Here is an 18,300-nt window from a genome sequence, read left to right as displayed (position 1 = left end):
TCTAAGAAACATTCTTAATATCATAACGTAGTACCTGTCTGATGAGACAGTCCTCCGTGAGTAAACGGCACGCGCACAGTAACTTCAACTTTTTCCAAATAAAACAAAATATGAAGACACAGATCAGCATCAGAAAACTTTATAATCAAAATTAGCTCCCGGTTTTAGGAGTACTATTCACTTACATGACACTGTTGTATACGGACACCTGTTCACGTATTTGCTCTGATTACATTACATGATTAATGTCAACAGCTTTGCTAACACAGCCGAACATCAAGCAACAGCGACAACATAGGACAGAGCAAACAAAGTAACATCAATTACAGCGAGAGCTTTAGCTCCTTTAGCTCACGCCAACAAAAAAAAAGCCAGTCTGATATTTACTCTTGTCTGTCTCGTGCTCTGTCACACTTTCTTCTTCTCATCCCTTCTTCCTCCAATAATTTCTTCTTTGGTCTCTTTGCAATCTCTGTCATGATATCCATACTGAGATTAGTGAGGTAGCTTGCAGTACAGCATTATGCATTTCTCGCGATAGGTTTCCTGCCCGGGATTCCAACACTATATATGACTCCATGCAAGAAGAGGTAATGATGAAGACTCCCTTTTCTATATTCCAAGTCAAATTAGATGTTTAAAATTGTTGCAGTACACTACAGTTAAATAATCTTTGCACATCCATCCACGAACTGTTGTTGATCATGCAATTACATTGCATGATCATGAACACCCAACACTGCTTTACATGATGAAATCTCAACATTAAAGACACCTAAAGATGAATATTAATGTCACTAATCATTGTGAAAAAAAACCTTTTCCCAAACGAGGTAGACAAACCAAAACAGCAATGGATCTTTTTACCACCAGAGTTTTCAATATCCTCTGCATGTAAATATGTAAATATGTAGATCAACGCTCTCAGCACTGAGGGGGAAACACCATGATATGTTGAGGACAGCTACAGCTCACTGACTCTGTGTGTTTGCATATGTGTCCTGCCTCTCTGCTCCCAGCCGTTAAGAGGCCAGTGTTGATCAGTGGCTGTCCAGGCCTTTCAGAGCCACTGACATGCCGGCAGCACAATGATGATCAATCAATCAATCAAACTTTATTTCTAAAGCACATTTAAAACAACCAGGTTGACCAAAGCGCTGTACATTGACATGAAACAATAAATAGACAAAATACAACACCAGACAAATACAACACACAGTTCTCATGCCAGATTAAAAGCCAAGGAATAAAAATGTGTTTTAAGTAGCGATTTTAAAACTGTAAGGCTTGGGGCCAGTCCTTTATGTAGAGGCAATTCATTCCACAGTCTTGGGGCTGAAAGCTCGATCCCCCTGCTCTTGAGCCGTGTTTTAGGGACAGCAAGAAGAGACTGGTTTGCAGACCTTTGTGACCTTGAAGGAGCATGTGGCTTCAACAGATCAGTGATATAGACTGGAGCTAGTCCAGGAAGGGCTTTAAAAACAAACAATAGAATCTTAAAATCAATCCTTAAATTAACTGGGAGCCAGTGAAGAGAGGCAAGAACAGGGGTGATGTGATCTCACTTCCTGTAAGGAGACGAGTGGCAGCATTTTGAACCAGTTGTAGTCGAGAGAGGGAGGCCAGGCTTTAATACAGGGGTGGCCAACCAGTCAGAGACTAAGAGCCCCCCCAACCCTTCCTCTCTCACACACACACACAGACCTCTGCTCAGCCAGATTTATTGTAAATGTCACACACCAACATGATAATGACAGAAATTGACTCCTACAGTACTAAGACCACAGGCCAGTCATTTTAAACAATGGACATGTGTGCACTGTGTCTCACACACAAACTCTCAGTTCAACCAAGTCCACAAACAAAATATAATAATTTACAATAGCGTTTTTCTTTTACTATGCATGTTGCTTAGTGGGACTTATAGCATTCCTTGCCTTGAACAATCCTCTTTAAATCTGGCTTGTATTCCGTTGTTGCCACTCGAAGCAATTCTTTCACATGGGTGTCAGTCAGACAGAAGCAAGTCCACCTCCTCGACCAGTAGTCCTCGAAAAGTTAAAATAAGAGCAATCAGCCGGTAAAAGTTTGACTCACCAACATTTAGCCAGGTTTCAGTCACGAATAAGAAATCCAAATCATGAGAGGTAAAGAAGTCATTCAGGATGAAGGTCTTATTCGCTAGCGATCTAACATTGACCAAGGCAGCTCTGATAGGAGCGGCCTGTGTTGCCGGACTGTGTTGCCGGACTGGCCGTCTGAGGTACTCGACTCAGCAGCCGAAGATATCCGTGGTTGACGCCACCTCTGCGAGGTCGCGGTGAACATTGTTGAGGAAGCTGGGCCTCCACATCCGTGCTGACAACAGGTACCAGTCAGGTGTCAGCAGGCTCCAAGACTCGCCAGGAAACACTGCGACAATAAATTGATCCGCACTCTGCCAAGAAGCCTTGGGGAGTCCGATCAGATCCAGGATAGAACGCCAGATATGCTTTAAGCGTCACCAGCTGGCGTTTCCCCCGCCACTTGGAGTGACTTCTCAGGGGAAGTGACGGCAGATTGTACAGGAGGTGAGCAGGTATCTCTGACTGCAAAGGAGGGAGAAAAGTTTTCTGTCCACCCTGATCATATTTGATCACTGTTCCCACAGAGAATCGGAGATCAAGCAGCGTTTGGCGATCGTAGACCAGCAGAGAGTCAATATTTTGTATAAACAGTGACACAAACAGTAAAAATACAAACAAATTTGACAGCAACGGACGGCTGGCCACACACACTGGCGCCATCTTCATTAATTCACTGATTCTACTGCTGGCCACCCTGGGGCTCCTTGTTCAGGGTGAGACTCTCTTCTGAAAACTTTGCTTCAGGATGCAACCAGGTTCACCACAATGATGTTCTGCTGTGATGGAGAAACACTGAAACAAGCAGCATTTACCTTCTTCCATCTGTTCTCCATGTTAAAGAAATGAGACACTCCTGTTTGGATGTTGATCATCTTTCTCCAAACTGGATTTGTCTCAATAACCCTTCTCCTCTTTTTCATGTTTTCCAGATTCATCAGGAGAAATCATCCTGACTCAGTCTCCTGGAGCTCAGTCTGTTGTTCCAGGACAGACTCAGATGTAAAGCCAGTTCAAGTGTTAGCAATGAGGTGGACTGGTACCTTCAGAAACCAAGAGAATTTCCCAAACTCCTGATTTATTATTCTACAAGTTGTCAGTCTGGAGTTTCAGATCGTTTTACTGGAAGTGGATCTGGGACTGACTTCACTCTGACCATCAGAGGAGTTCAGACTGAAGATGCAGGAGATTATTATTGTCAGCACTGTAATGGCTTCCCGTTCACACAGTGATACAACGTTGTACTAAAACCTCCCTCAGCTGGAGAGGAACTGATCTGAATCAACAGCTGCAGAGAAACTATAACATGTTAGACGACAGCAACACTTTCAGCATGAAAAATACATATATTTAAATACCCCTGTTTTAGCTTCATTGCACTGGCTCCCAGTAGGTTTTAGAATTGACTTTAAAATTGTATTGATCACTTTTAAAGCTCTTCATGGCCTCTCGCCTTGTTATATTTCTGAACTTTTAGTCCCATACGTACCAGCACGTACCTTGAGATCCTCGGGCAGAGGTCTGTTGTCTGTTCCAGAGTCTCGACTGAAAACTAAAGGGGACAGAGCGTTTGCTGTCAGGGCCCCGAGGCTCTGGAACAGCCTGCCCGAGGAAATCAGGTCGGCTGAGTCAGTGAACTCTTTTAAGTCCCTTCTTAAAACATACTTTTATAGGAGAGCTTTTCCCGATCTTATTTGACTTTATTTTATCCCTTTCATTTTATTCTCTTTTACTAATTTTATATTGATCTTAAACGTGTATTTTAGTCTTTTCAATGTTTTCTTGCTTTTATCTTGTATTGTTTTTGTAGTATTGTCTTTTGGGTATATTGTCTTTACACTTGTTATTTATGCAGTTTGTGCACAATATAAGTCAGAACTAACACTGTTTTATTTCAGCTCAATAATTTGAATATGCTTTGAAAAAAAACCCTTAAGACTGTCAAACTCATACACAGGGTTGGGAGTAACGGATTACATGTAACGGCGTTACGTAATCAGGATACAAAAAAATTAACTGTATTCCTTACAGTACAGAAAATAAAGACGTAATCAGATTACAGGTACATTTGTAATGATGGGGATTTGTTGTGGTGGCAGCCCGGCTGACGGTGAGTGTCCTGGTTTTTTCTCCTTTTTATCAGTTTTTCTGCCTTTTCCTTGGTTTTCTGTTCTCTGCCTGCCTCCCTGTGTTTTCTCCCCTGTGTGCTCTCTCTCCCTCTCTCTCTCTCCCTCTGCTCCTGAGCCCAGCCAACTACCTGCACCTGCATCCATCAGCCACCTCGTCAGCCTGCCACACCTGCCAGTAATCACCTCACGCCTGCCTGTATTTCATCCCCGGTTCTCCACACCATCCTCGCTTGATCGTTGTTGCTCCATACCCGGTGCCACCCCCACGTTCAGGCTTTCATGTTTCTTGTTTTTTCGCATTTTCCCTGTGCCTTGTCGCTGTCATCCCTAACCCTGTCTCTCTGTCTGTTTCCCTCCCAGGTACACTCACCCTCGTCCTCCGTTCAGTCGGCTGGGCTCATCCACCGGCCCTCTCCTCCTCGGACTTCCTCACGGCGTCCTCCCTGTTCCCCGCCTCTCCTCGCTTCCTCGGCCCCAGTGTTCCCCGGCTCCGTGGCCCCCTGTCTCCTTGGTTCCCCGTGCCTGTGCTTTCCCGACATCCACCTCTTCCTCCACTCCAGTCCCTCTACCCCTTTCTCCCTCAATAAACCTCCTTCCCTCCGAACATTGCATTTGGGTCCTCTCTGTCCCCACACCACGCAATCCCACAACAGGGATTACTCATAGGGATTCCTTTAAGCAGAAAGTTTCCACGAATCAAAACGCTGTGCTATTTGCCACTATATATATTTTTTATATACAGTCTGGTAAAAAGCCAAAGCAAGGGTGGGACATGTCGCAGACATTGATTGGCGTTTACAGTCGCCATAGCGGTGAATGTGTGTTTACGCCTCCGACCCATCATGCAGATTCTGGTTCCAGCTCCCAGTGAGTGAACACGCAGCTGGACCAGAACCGAGCACAGCCTCCGAGACCGACAGAGGCCAATTTGACCACTGGGGATACAGTACGAGTGTAGTTTTCTTGCTGGGTTTGGCTCTTGGCAACCCGGGGCTGAGTAAGCTTATATGACCGCTAGCAGCACGCTAACCGACCGAAGTAACCAACCAGATACAGGCAGATAGGCTACAGTTAACAGTTTAACAAAAAGTAAATGTGTAAATCATCTCAGTAAGTTACTGGATTCCCTGTTGGTCGTTGAGGCTGTGTTCGGTCCTGTTCATGCTGTGTTCACTGGGAGGCTGCTGAGCGAGGTTTTGTTGCCCGCTCGCCCGGTTACGGTTCCCAATCAGACACCGCACCCCGTGTAACTTAAACACCTTTATAACATTACAGTCTATGGTAAACACTAACACTACCCCGGTGATCCGATCTCCCAGTATGGGCAGAGTAAACTTATTTTACCAGTAGTTGCACAGCTAACTGAGCTAATAACAGCAGCTAGTTAGCTTGTTAAACTTCAACAACAAGTAAAGCTATCTGTCCATCAGGAAACTCAGACACAGAGTTGAGGCAGAGCAGCCGGGGGACATCAGAGAGAAAACTAGAAAAATATTTTCTCCATATTTCTAATATTTCTCTTTCAAATAAGATAAGAAAGCTGTGTTTTTGTACAGTAATGAGTGGGGCCCGGCCCCATAAACACTATGCTTCAGCAGCTTTATATTGTTTTCATGCTAAATTAATACAAGTGCAGAGTGAGTAATCAAAATTGTAAAATGTTTTCCCAAATGACAAACTTAAATATCATCAAGAATACCTACAAAACAATGTTTTTGTCATTGATGGGCGAGATACTGCCATAGTGGTGACATAGTGCAAAGCAGATCATATAAAAACATTTAAATATGGATTTTGGGAACAGGAAATTTTGTTATTCTATGTTTCTTTAAAAATACACTGAGCAGAAAACACATCATTGATACATCTCTTGTTTTCATTTGCCTATTTGGCATTGAAATAATGCAAAAGTAACTAAAAGTAATCCTCCCAACCCTGCTCACACATGATAAACTACTATATAACAGAGAACGTTTCAGTACAGAGTAGGGCACTGAGCATTATTTCTGTTTAAAATGTTCACATAAAAGTATAAAATCCTGGTGATCTGACTCTAAGAATAATCCAGTCTCTTCGGATTAAATGTTTTAATTTAAGACAACAACAACAACAACAGTTATATGTTTATAATTTGCAGGGATACAGCTGATTTGGTAAATGGGATGTGTTAATTGTGCTGACACCAAGAGACAGAAACGGTCGTTCTCATTTGGCGAAGTGATACTGTCTCATTTAAATATTATTTGGTGCAATATATCAAATCAGACTCATGAATGACTTTATGCAGATAATACCTTCCTTTTATAAAATATACTTTTAATCATTTCTAGGTATGTGTATGTTATCCAAGGATGACATTAGTAATAGCAAAGAACAAAAACCATCAAAAAGTAATATGGTAAAAATAAACTTGTTACTGTGAAACTCACCAATGTTGCTAACTTTATGTCAAAGAAAGGAAGTTTCTGTTATAATCCAGTCTACATGATAAAAATCAATCAACGATCAACACAAGCACATTAACCACCTGAGGTCCATATTGAAACATCTCATGAGAGAAACTGAGAACCAGACAGACTGAGAGCAGTAGCAGAGTAAAACCAGTAGCAGAGTCCCAGTGAATCGGGTGTAAAAAAAGATCAAACTTGAAAAACAAACTGTCAAAAATCACTGGATCAGTTTACTACCAGACTTCTCAATGTTTCTCCATGTAAATATGTAAATATGTAGGGCAGCGTTCTCGGCACTGAGGGTGAAACACCATATGTATGTATATGAAATATATATGTCTACTGTAGATGAGTTGAAAAGTGGATAAGTTAGAGGTAACAACATATAATAATAATAATAATATATTTGTTTAGTTTTTAAAATAGAATATTTATTTCCATGTAAAGATTATTTAAATGTAATTTGAAATTCAACTAAGACAACTACGCTCCTGATCTGTTACCTTCACAATAACATGAATGAAAACAACTAATTTCATGAACTGGTCTTTATTGTGTAGAAATAACAATCAAGTAAACAAACTTTATCCATGAAACGTGATTAGAGAGTGACAGAAGGAAAGAAGGAGACAGACGTATACCATATACCAGCTTCAGCCTCCGCTCTTGACTTGTCATTTCTTTATTTGAGAAAATCTGGATATTATATACAACCAAATCTGTCGTCAATGCGCATTAAAATAACGTCACTATTCATTGTCAGCAGACCATATTAAACTAATTTTCCACATTGGAATGAAAAACAAAATCACTGAAACAGTTTATTACCAGATTTTTAGTATCCTCTTCATGTAAATATGTAGATCAACGCTCTCAGCACTGAGGGGGAAACACCATGATATGTTGAGGACAGCTACAGCTCACTGACTCTGTGAAGAATCACACTGCAGATACTGAAACTATGATGATCAGGTGAGATTCAAACCCAGGCTGCTGCAGTAAGGAGTCAACCTTGTTCATGGGGCGCGACCTCTACCCACTGTTACTTTCAGTATAACAGAAATGAAAACAACTGATTTGATGAACTGGTCTTTATTGTGTAGAAATAATCAAAATTAAATCCAGTAAAGAAACTTTAACCATGAAACATGTGATTAGAGAATGACTTAAGGAAAGAAAGAGACACAGACACAGAGAGAGTTACAGAGTTCAGAGAGCAGAGTAAAACCAGTAGCAGAGTCCCAGTGAGTCAGGTCAGGACTGGGAACACTGGTCTCTCCTCAGTGTCTCTGAGACCAGAGCCTGGGAGCCCTGGGTGGCCTCACAGGTCACAGAGCCCACCTTCCTCCACTGGTCTGCAGGGAGCCTCAGGGTGCTGCTCCAGCTGTAGCGGCCGTCCTTCTCCAGCACCCCGGGGCTCCTGCTCTCCTCCCAGCTGCTGCTGCTGCTGCTGCCGTCCACCTTCCAGGCCAGACTCCAGTCTGAGGGGAAGCCCTTGTTGGCCAGGCACATGAGCGTGGCCTTCCCCTGCTGCAGCTCCTCACTGGAGGGGGGCAGCACCGTCAGGGTGGGACGGACATCACCTAGGAGACACCAATCAGCTTAGAGGACACCTTTACTGTGTGAGAGCTGATTTTCTCCTTTAAGGAGTTTCTGTCAGATGTGTTTTCTGCTCCACCAGTCACTCACTCACACATTGTTTCACTTCCCTTTAAGAAGCCTCTCATGCAAATCAGCACAGAGAGAATCATCATACAGAACGACCTAAATATATCAACTACACTAAATAAATAACAAACTTTCTTATCAAGATCATCAAAAACTTGACTGTACAATAATTTATTCAGTGGAAACCAAAACAGAAATGAACTGACAACAATCAGATGTTCTTCATCTGGATTTCAATCATCACCAAATTGTTGAACCACTAGATACAGTTTAAATCGTTACTTTCAAGTGCAAATTCAGTCACACAGGTATCACTGCTCAGCTGTATCACTTCACTTACTGACAGATACACTGACCACTGTGTTGAAAGTAGTGCCAGTTGTCCTTTCACTATTAATATGGAAATACTGTATTCTTTTTCCAAATTCATAACAATAGGCAACATTTTCTCATATTTATCTTTACTTCAGTTTACATGAAAGTGAATTGTATTTAATCACAACAACAGCCATTATTGTGGTGAACATTTTAAACTAACTAACATTTTTACATTAAGATTAAAGTTTATATTTTCTCCACTTCAAGTTGATTACATTTCATTTTGACAGGACTGTGTGAGGAACAGTTTAGTTAAGCTGCTCTGAGTTAGCCTCCATGGTAAAGGAAGAGAAATAAAAACATGAACAATAAAGTTTCATAATTAAAAGATAAGATATATTTATCTGCCTTAAACATTGAAAAGTTGAATTTAAAGCAGGACTTGATAATATTGTATTTAGTATTTGAGCAGAAACTTACTTCCAACATCCAGTCTGGTTCCTCCACCAAAAGTCCACCACAGTGATACAAACTCATTGAGCCGCCGTACAAAAACCTCTCACTGTAGAGAGACACGGCTCTCTGACTTTGTCAGACTGAACTAAAGCTACAAGCCCTCAAGATGCAACTTTACCATTAAGGTTGGAAATAATGATTTCTGCTGTGGCTTAATATTGTATATTTACTATTTATATAATGAGTTGGTAAATTTCTATTACTAAAGTGAACTTTGTTTCTTAGTGCAAATAATTTTAATAAACTTTATACATTAATATGGAAAGTCAAACAGTTTTCTGGCATGCTGATTATAAAAGTTGAAAAATAGCTATTGAAATAAAAGTTTTGTTAAAGGTTTGACTTACTTCCAACATCCAGTCTGGTTCCTCCACCGAACGTGTACCACAGTGATACAAACTCATTGAGCCGCCGTACAAAAACCTCTCACTGTAGAGAGACACGGCTCTCTGACTTTGACACAAACAAACTCACCAAAATAGTTTCTGTTTGTAACATTTTATCAGCTGACATGTGAAAATATGACTGTTTTAATTTGATATGTTAATTTTAGGGCTGCCTCAACGTATTATTATCGCATTAAAGCATTCATTAATTAACGGTGACAGTTTTTTTAAAATTATTTTGAAAGTCCGTTGCTCACTGGCTCTGAATACACATAGGCCTACAATCAAACCATGGGTCACAGGAGAGGTGGGATGTTGATCAGCCTGCAAAATAACCCAAACAAACAGCGGAGAGGCTTCAGCAGGTTCTCAGGTGAACAGACAGGGAGACAGCTCTCAGCGAGTGAACGGCAGGCGCTCTATGGATAGTAACCATGGCAACGGCTTCTGTGCGCTACACAGCCGTAGCCTTTAACTTAAATTAAAATTATACACAGACTAACTTTACCTGATAGGCCTGCATTTAGTTTTGCGGGGATGCTCTGCCATGTGAATTCCCTCCTGTTGATGTCCTGATAACTATTTAGATTCTGGAAACTCACAAACAGCGAGGATCAGTCTCTCTTCCAATGATTTGTGCTGCGTGTCATGTACAAAAAGTTCAAGACAATTCAACTTTGGCAGCAGGCGGGCGTGTGCGTGAGGCGAGCACGACCACAACAGTTTCACAGGAACCCCAGTACACCTTGTGCTCGACCACTTCACCTCACTGTAACAGGGACACTTTCTACTGAACATAGACTGTTTTATGTTCCCAATCCCAAGAAAACTGGACTCTGATGGTAACTTGTTTTAACAAGCTAGATAAAAGGTAATTCCCTGGCAGTGGTAAATAGCTGTGGTTTAATATTTGATTTGAGATGAAATTGAGATTTAGAAGAAATATTTTATTGCTGCTGTGTAAAGGGAATACTGCTGGTAAAAAGCTCTTTGCAAACCACACGTTAATGCATTTTTGTATGTAGCAGTAAATTTAAATCAAGCAATACACTACTTTAGAATTCATTATTCAATTTTCAATTTTCAAGAAAATCATATTAAAAAATTTAATCGTTGCCCAGCACTAGTTCATTTTAAATTAAATTTAAATTTTTTCTCTATCACTTAACTGAAATAACTCAGAACTATTTAAACAAAATATTTAACAAAAATCATATAAAAGAGGTTTTTTAAAAATCTTATCAATTGATAAATTGATTGATCCATTGATAAACTGCATCATCAGAGTAATCCAAGTCCCTGCTGGAGTCAGTCAGAGCATTTCCATAGAGAGCCACTTTGCATCAGCAGCACCATGCTCCAGTGCTCTGGGAGAGTTTATAGTCCTGAGAGTTGAACACTGGATGACTGACAGCTGTCCTTCATGACAACAGAAGCCACAGAAATCCTCCTCATCAAAAACATGACTTTGATCTGCGTCCTCATCTGGACTCTCCTCTGCTGCTGCTTCACAGGTAAAGTCCAGAGAATCAAACTCCTCTCCTCTATGAACATCCGTCCCTCTGAAATGAAGCCCACAAAACCATGACGCTGCTTTATGTTTTTGTCTCTGTATCCTCAGAGTCCAGAGGCCAGGTCACAGTGACTCAGCCTGGAGCAGTGAGCTCTGCTCTGGGAGGCTCCGTCTCCATCAGATGTAGGACCAGTCAGAATGTTTACAATTCTAACTGGTTACACTGGTACCAACAGAGAGCTGGAGAAACTCCTAAACTCCTCATTTACGCTGCTAGCACTCGAGCATCAGGGATTCCAGATCGTTTTACAGGCAGTGGATCAAACTCTGACTTCACTCTGACCATCAGTGGAGTCCAGACTGAAGATGCAGCAGTTTACTACTGTCAGAGTGCACATTACATCAACAGTCAGTGGTGTTCACACAGTAAAAAGCGTCGTACAAAAACCTCCCTCAGTCAGACTGAACAGAAACTGAAGTGACTGCTGCAGCTGGAAGCTACTGCAGAGACTGATACACTTCACTGAGGACACACACACACACACACACACACACACACACACAAAAAAACTGCAAATTCACATCATCATGAAGAGGACTGAAAATGTCACCACTCTTTCTTTCACGGCTAATGGGCCTGTTCATGCCCTTTGACCTCTATCTCATTCTGGCTCAGAGCCATTTCAACTATATCCACCTAAGGAAATATGAAGAAGCAGATCAGCATCACACACCTTCATGATAAAATATGGCCCAAACAAATCTCCCTCAACTCACAAAATACCATTTCAAATATAATATTAAATATTATAAATTTTTTTTACGTACAACAAAAACTTCAACAAATACCTTGAGGTTAAAAGTATTTTTTGACCTTTGAATGAGAAAAAAACTCTACACAAAGTCTTTCCACTAACTGTTGTGGAGCTTTCAGTCACAGCTTTCATTGAAATGTAGATTTTCTAATTCTAATTCCTCAGAGGATTTTTAGGATTTCTTCTCCACATTGACTTCAAAGTTCAAATATCAACAAGTGACAAGTGATGTAATTTGATCAAAAGCTCTAGAACATAAACTGAATTGAGCTTGTTATAGTTATTTTAGAGCAGGAACATTCAATCTTAACTTTGAAAAACAATACAGTTTACTAAGAACAAACACATATTTAAGTTGTTCCACAGTGGCACAAGAACAATGTTTGTAATGCTAAGTTTATGGTATTTTTATAAATGTTAGATATGGGATTTCAGCAAATAAATAACACTATTCAACTTTTTAAACTCCTTTCAATGCCGCATATGTTACTATAAAATACTTTGTGAAAACCACAATTGCTGACAGCAAAACAAGTGTTGAATGAAACATTAAGAAACATACAGAAAAGCAAAATGAATGTGATATGAAGAACATAAAATTTTTTAAAGCTTCATTTACATATCAGTATCCATGTGTCTCCACAGCACAGCAGGTGATTGACAGTTCTGTCTAACCTCTACCTCTAATCTGCTCTGGTACTGCTACTGCATATGTATACATATGATAATGTGTTTTTTTTGTGTGTAATACATGCCAGTTACTCTAATGTAGCAAGTTGTTTTAATAGCCTAGTATACTGGAATGCTTGTTCAATAATGTTTCATTGCAATGCTAGTAGGGGCAGGATAAGCTGTGACATATGTCAAAAAGCCACATTAGAAGAAGTCGCTGTTGTTGGACGTAGCCCTCAGACAAAGTGTGTGTTCCTGGTGCCGCTTGATGAGCTGTTTTTCATAGGTTTTGCCAGTCCTGCCGGTGAAGAAATAAAACAATACTGATGCCGCTGTTGTCTGAGTGGTGTAACCGTTTGGAGGTCCCACCGAGATTTTACATCTTCACGGCGTAAGACTGAAGGAAAACGCGGTAAACACGGTGTGTGAGAGCGGTAGACTGATGGAGTAAGCTAACTGAGCTAATGTTAGTTGAACAGTTGAAGTCTAGCTAGTACGACACCATCCCGTTTTGTTGTTTTTCGCGCACGTAACACGCAAGATGTCGGAGCACCGAGAAGAGTTCATTTTGGAAATAGAAAAGAAACTGCTTGTACTGACTGTAAGAGAACTAGAACAAGTCTGTAAGTACTGGAAAATATCTGGCAGAGACTCTGAGGACATTAAAAATAAAAATCGTTGTGCCCTGGTTAAGCACGTTGTAAAGTTTGGTGAACATGAAGAGCTGTTGGAGAGGGAGGACGAAGGCATGTCTGTGCTTTTGGAATTTGCATCTGAAAGTGCCCAGTCTGGCCTGAAATACAACAGAGAGTTAGTTCATAGTCAGTGCTCCCAGTCTATCATGACAGGCTTGTTAAATGATAACATAAGAGCAGAGATGCGGGTGCACCTCCAATGAGAACTGTAGTGATGAACTGCTTCTGCAAAAGATGCAGATTGCTCAATATAACGAAAATGAGAGGGCCCAAAAGATTAAAGCAACAAACAAAGCCACTCGTAGGGCAAGTCTGAACTTGGTAGAGAGTAGTGGGGATGAAACAGACCCTCAAACACCCACACTTCGAGCTAAGCCTAGCAAACAGGTTAAAGAAAATCCCCTGTTCACAAAACTGGAGGAGAGCAGTACAGCAATCAGGGAGTTCACAGGCCAAGTGGCATCCCTTGTACAAACGGTCCAGCGTGAGAGACGGCTGGTGATGAAAATCAAATGAAAGCGCCAGCTTATGCTTTTAAGAGACCAAAGAGACGTTGTGCAGCATGTCAGCAAGACAAAACTGACTGTAATCATTGTTTCAAGTGTGGCAGTGAGACACATGTAACCACACCTGTAACACCTGTAAGCCCACCTACAGTATCGGGGTGGGGGAAACAACTACCCACTCATCACCCTTCCTTAGCACCTTTAAAGGCAAATGGAAAACATAAACACCAACTCCTCCAACCACACAATCTTGGTACAAAACGCAAGCAAGTGGCACAGCTGGTAGGCAAAAAGCGTCTTGTCTGGTGCAAAATGAACAGCGTGAAGACTCAAGCCCTGTGGGATACAGGAGCACAAGTGACCATCATAAGTGAGGCATGGAAGTCCCAGAACTTACCTGATGCAAAAATCAACCCCATAAGTGATTTGTTAAGTGATGATGAACTGCTGGACTTAAGAGCTGCCAATGGCTTAGAAATACCTTTTCAGGGCTGGGCTGAGGTCAGTCTTAGTCTCTGTGACCCAAGAGCTAAAACAACAAGGTCTGATGAGATACTAGTTCCAGTACTAGTGAGCAGAGACATAGTGCAGAGACCGATAATAGGTTATAATGTCATTGAGGAGCTAATGAGAGAGAGAGAGGACCAAGTTCAGTCAAGTGAAAGAGTAGTTTTGCTCAGAAATTCACTCAGGCTAGGACCAGGGAAGGCAGAGGCACTGCTAAACCTTATTCAGGGAGCTACAGATGAGAATATTACTTATTCTGTCAAAAAGGTCGCACATCCATTGTAGTTCCAGGGGGGCAAATTAAATGTATTACCTGCTCTGTCCAAACAGGTCTCAAAGTGAACACTGAAATGCTCTTTGAACTGGAAGAACTTTTCATTAGATCAGGGACTCAAGATTAGCTGTCAGCTGGAAAACATTTCCTGCTCCTTGCGTAAAGTAAATATCTATGTGAGAAACCCACACACCATGACATCACAATGCCAGGCAAAACGGTAATAGGGAGAATGCAGGGAATAGCCGACTGTTGCCCAGTGTACACGGGGAACACCAGGTTAACGTGGCAGTCATTGAAAACTCTCGACTGCGCCCTGCCCCACCACAGAAACCTCTCAATGTGATCCACGAGACAAACTGTGGGATCCACCAGTCAATGTGGACCATTTGACCAGTGAACAACAAGTGCTTGTAAACAAATGCCCAGGGAGGAATCAAGTGCATTTGCCAGGCACAAAGAGGAAGTTGGATACATCAAAAACTTGAAAATGGACATTAAGCGAACTGATGAGGTCCCAGTAGCCAAAACATATCATGCTATACCGCGACCATTGTATGAGGAGGTAAAGAATCACATCCAGGTCTTGTTAAATAAAGGATTCATCTGCAAATCCACCTCCCCATATGCATCTGCAGTGGTCTGCTTGAGGAAAAAAGACGGAACCCAAAGACTTTGTATTGACTACAGGGGGCTTAATAAAAAGACATCCCAGATAGGCACCCCATACCATGCATTCAGGAGATACTTGATGGGCTTGGTGGGAACGCGTGGTTCAGCGTGCTGGACCAAGGAAAGGCATACCATCAAGGTAGCATCAGTGAGTATGCAAAGAAATTCACAGCTTTCACAACCCCATGGGGGCTGTACGAATGGAACAGAATTCCATTTGGCCTACCAAGCGCACCCTCAGCTTTCCAGCGGAGTATGGAAAAGAGTCTAGAAGGTCTCAGAGACAAGATATGCATTACATACTTAGATGATGTTTTGGTCTACAGTGTTCTCAAACGACAACAAATGTGGGAAATTAAGCTGAGGCCAGACAAATGTGACCTGTTCAAAAATGAGGTACGCTATGTGGGAAAAGTAATCTCAGCTGAAGGTTACAGCATGGACAATAAGGAAATAGTGGCAGTGCAAGCTCTAAAGGCAAACCCCCCTACAAACATTAAAGAGCTGTGCAAATTTCTGGGTTTCCTGGTGTACTATAGAAGTTATGTACAAGATTTCTCTCGTCATGCAAAATGCCCTGTGACTTGCTCTCAACAGATGTAACTTCAAGTCCTGAGTCGAAGTCTAAATGTCAGTCAGCGAGGGCAGGACAGCCCCCTCCACATCAGAAAATAGTGTGGACTGACACTCATCAAAAAGCTTTGAACTATATAGTTGACATTCTGACTAACCCACCTGTAATGGCTTATCCAAGGTTTGAGGATCCACGCTTCTGAACAAGGACTGGGAGCAGTCCTGTACCAGAGGCAGGAAGGCAAACTCAGAGTTATTGGGTACGGCTTACGAACTTTGACACCATCAGAAAAAATCGATTACATTCAGGAAAGACCTTTTTTTGGCACTTAAGTGGGCTGTGACGGACATGTTTAGAGGCTATTTGTTTTACGCTCCCTCTGTAACAGTATACAGTGCTACCAATCCTGTCACTTAAGTCTTGAGAACAGCTAAACTGAACACGACTGGACATCGCTGGGTGTCGGAGTTGGCCGACTTCAACATAACACTGAAGTAACACTGAAGTACCGTCCAGGAAAAACAAACACAGATGCAGATTTCTTGTCCCGTAGACCTGTGAGTATGGACTCTTATATGAGTGAGTGTACAGAGCAGTGCTCCCCTAAAGTTCTAGGTGCAATATTCGGTGCAGTTGAAACACAGAACCAGCACGAAGTGGACTGGATCTCCGTCTTTACCTGCAGCCCACACGTTCAGGAGGTACTTACAAACATTGTGTCGGACATACAAATAACTCAGCAAGAGCTGCTACAGGGACAGTTGCAAGACCCTACCATATCCCATGTACTCCAGCTGAAAAAGTCTGGAGGAAAACCAGACAGTAGGGTCAGAAATATGGGAGTGAACATTAAGCAACTGTTGCGCGAGTGGAAAAGACTGCATGTTTCACAAGAGGGGCTGTTGAAACGCAAACCTGTACTCAAATTGTGCTGCCAAACAAGTACAAAGAACTGGTGTACAAGTACCTTCACTGTGAAATGGGTCACATGGGGGTTGAACAGGTTTTACAGGCGGCTAGACAGAAGTTTTATTGGCCTGGTATGCAAAAGGACATTGAGTTTTTTTATAACCCAGGTTTGTAAGTGTAATATCCAGAAAAAGCCTTTTCTATTCTATCCTTTCTATTTGCTTTTTAGTAGAAACACATTTGGTTTATCCTACTCTTGTGCCCGTGGGATACAAACAAACAAACATTTTACTTACATTTGTCAAGGAACTGAAAGTAAATTCTAGTCATAAGCTAAATGGTTTGGGACTAAGTATGGCAATGAAACAAAGTAAATGGAATGTTTTCAGTATATTCAGTAAGTCAGAAGTCTCCAGAGTAAAGTGAATGTCTTTGCTTCAGGTGAACAATATACTGTACTATTGTTGCAACTGCTCATGGTTAACTCTGCTGAACTTGCATCGTAAAGCGATATATGGTATGTAGTAATTTACTCTGATGGTAACACCTGGGAAAAGCATTTAAGGCCATTTACTGGATTTCAACTTTCAAAGAAAGCTATTGCCACTGAGTTAGAGGTTTAACCCAGAGAAGTATCTTTAATGTTAAAAGTTATGAAGTGGTTGTTGCCCTGCCGCTACATGGTTAATGTTGTATGGTAAATGTAATGAATGCTTATGTTGAGGACAACATTGATTTTACAGGGGAGGAATGTGGCACCTGATAATGTGTTTTTTTGTGTGTAATACATGCCAGTTAGTCTAATGTAGCAAGTTGTTTTAATAGCCTAGTATACTGGAATGCTTGTTCAATAATGTTTCATTGCAATGCTAGTAGGGGGCAGGATAAGCTGTGACATATGTCAAAAAGCCACATTAGAAGAAGTCGCTGTTGTTAGACGTAGCCCTGGTCAGAAAAAGTGTGTGTTCCTGGTGCCGCTTGACGAGCAGTTTTGTGTATGTTTTGCCAGTCCTGCCGGTGAAGAAATAAAAATGACATTTTCCTACACTACTGATGCCGCTGTTGTCTGAGTGGTGTAACACATTAACTCCATTAGAAAAAACAGAAGCAGTCGTGTTATTGTCTATCATATTGTTACACAGTTACATTGTGTACATTACGCAGTAATATGGCTGCTGAAGAGATTATTTGTGCTGGCAGAAATAGATGTTATGAGGATAATACTTACTATAGTATTATTTTAAGAAGACAAATTAAGTAATTTCCATAGAGAGCCACTTTGCATCAGCAGCACCATGCTCCAGTGCTCTGGAGAGTTTATAGTCCTGAGAGTTGAACACTGGATGACTGACAGCTGTCCTTCATGACAACAGAAGCCACAGAAATCCTCCTCACCAGAAACATGACTTTGATCTGCGTCCTCATCTGGACTCTCCTCTGCTGCTGCTTCACATAAAGTCCAGAGAATCAAACTCCTCTCCTCTATGAACATCCGTCCCTCTGAAATGAAGCCCACAAAACCATGACGCTGCTTTATGTTTTTGTCTCTGTATCCTCAGAGTCCAGAGGCCAG

At 41.5% G+C, this 18,300-nt stretch overlaps 2 gene segments (V, D, J or C); one reads left to right on the top strand and one right to left on the bottom strand.

Annotated features, from left to right (window-relative positions):
- Positions 1–7,237: 7,237 nt before the first annotated feature.
- The window catches only part of LOC119907471, a 15,817-nt gene continuing 4,754 nt past the window's right edge, over positions 7,238–18,300 (bottom strand). Inside the window, 2 exon segments of the V gene segment in view lie at positions 7,238–8,285; positions 9,552–9,586. Coding sequence covers positions 7,957–8,285; positions 9,552–9,586 — 364 coding nt within the window.
- The window catches only part of LOC119907470, a 13,582-nt gene continuing 6,334 nt past the window's right edge, over positions 11,053–18,300 (top strand). The window contains 2 exon segments of the V gene segment in view: positions 11,053–11,104; positions 11,212–11,516. Of these exon segments, the coding sequence occupies positions 11,053–11,104; positions 11,212–11,516 (357 nt within the window).

The sequence above is a fragment of the Micropterus salmoides genome, unplaced genomic scaffold (genome assembly GCF_014851395.1).
Source record: "Micropterus salmoides isolate LMB-PRFRI ecotype aquatic unplaced genomic scaffold, ASM1485139v1 Ms_hic_scaffold_17, whole genome shotgun sequence".
Classification (NCBI taxonomy): Eukaryota; Metazoa; Chordata; class Actinopteri; order Centrarchiformes; family Centrarchidae; genus Micropterus; species Micropterus salmoides.
This window is presented reverse-complemented; position numbering and strand designations above follow the sequence as displayed.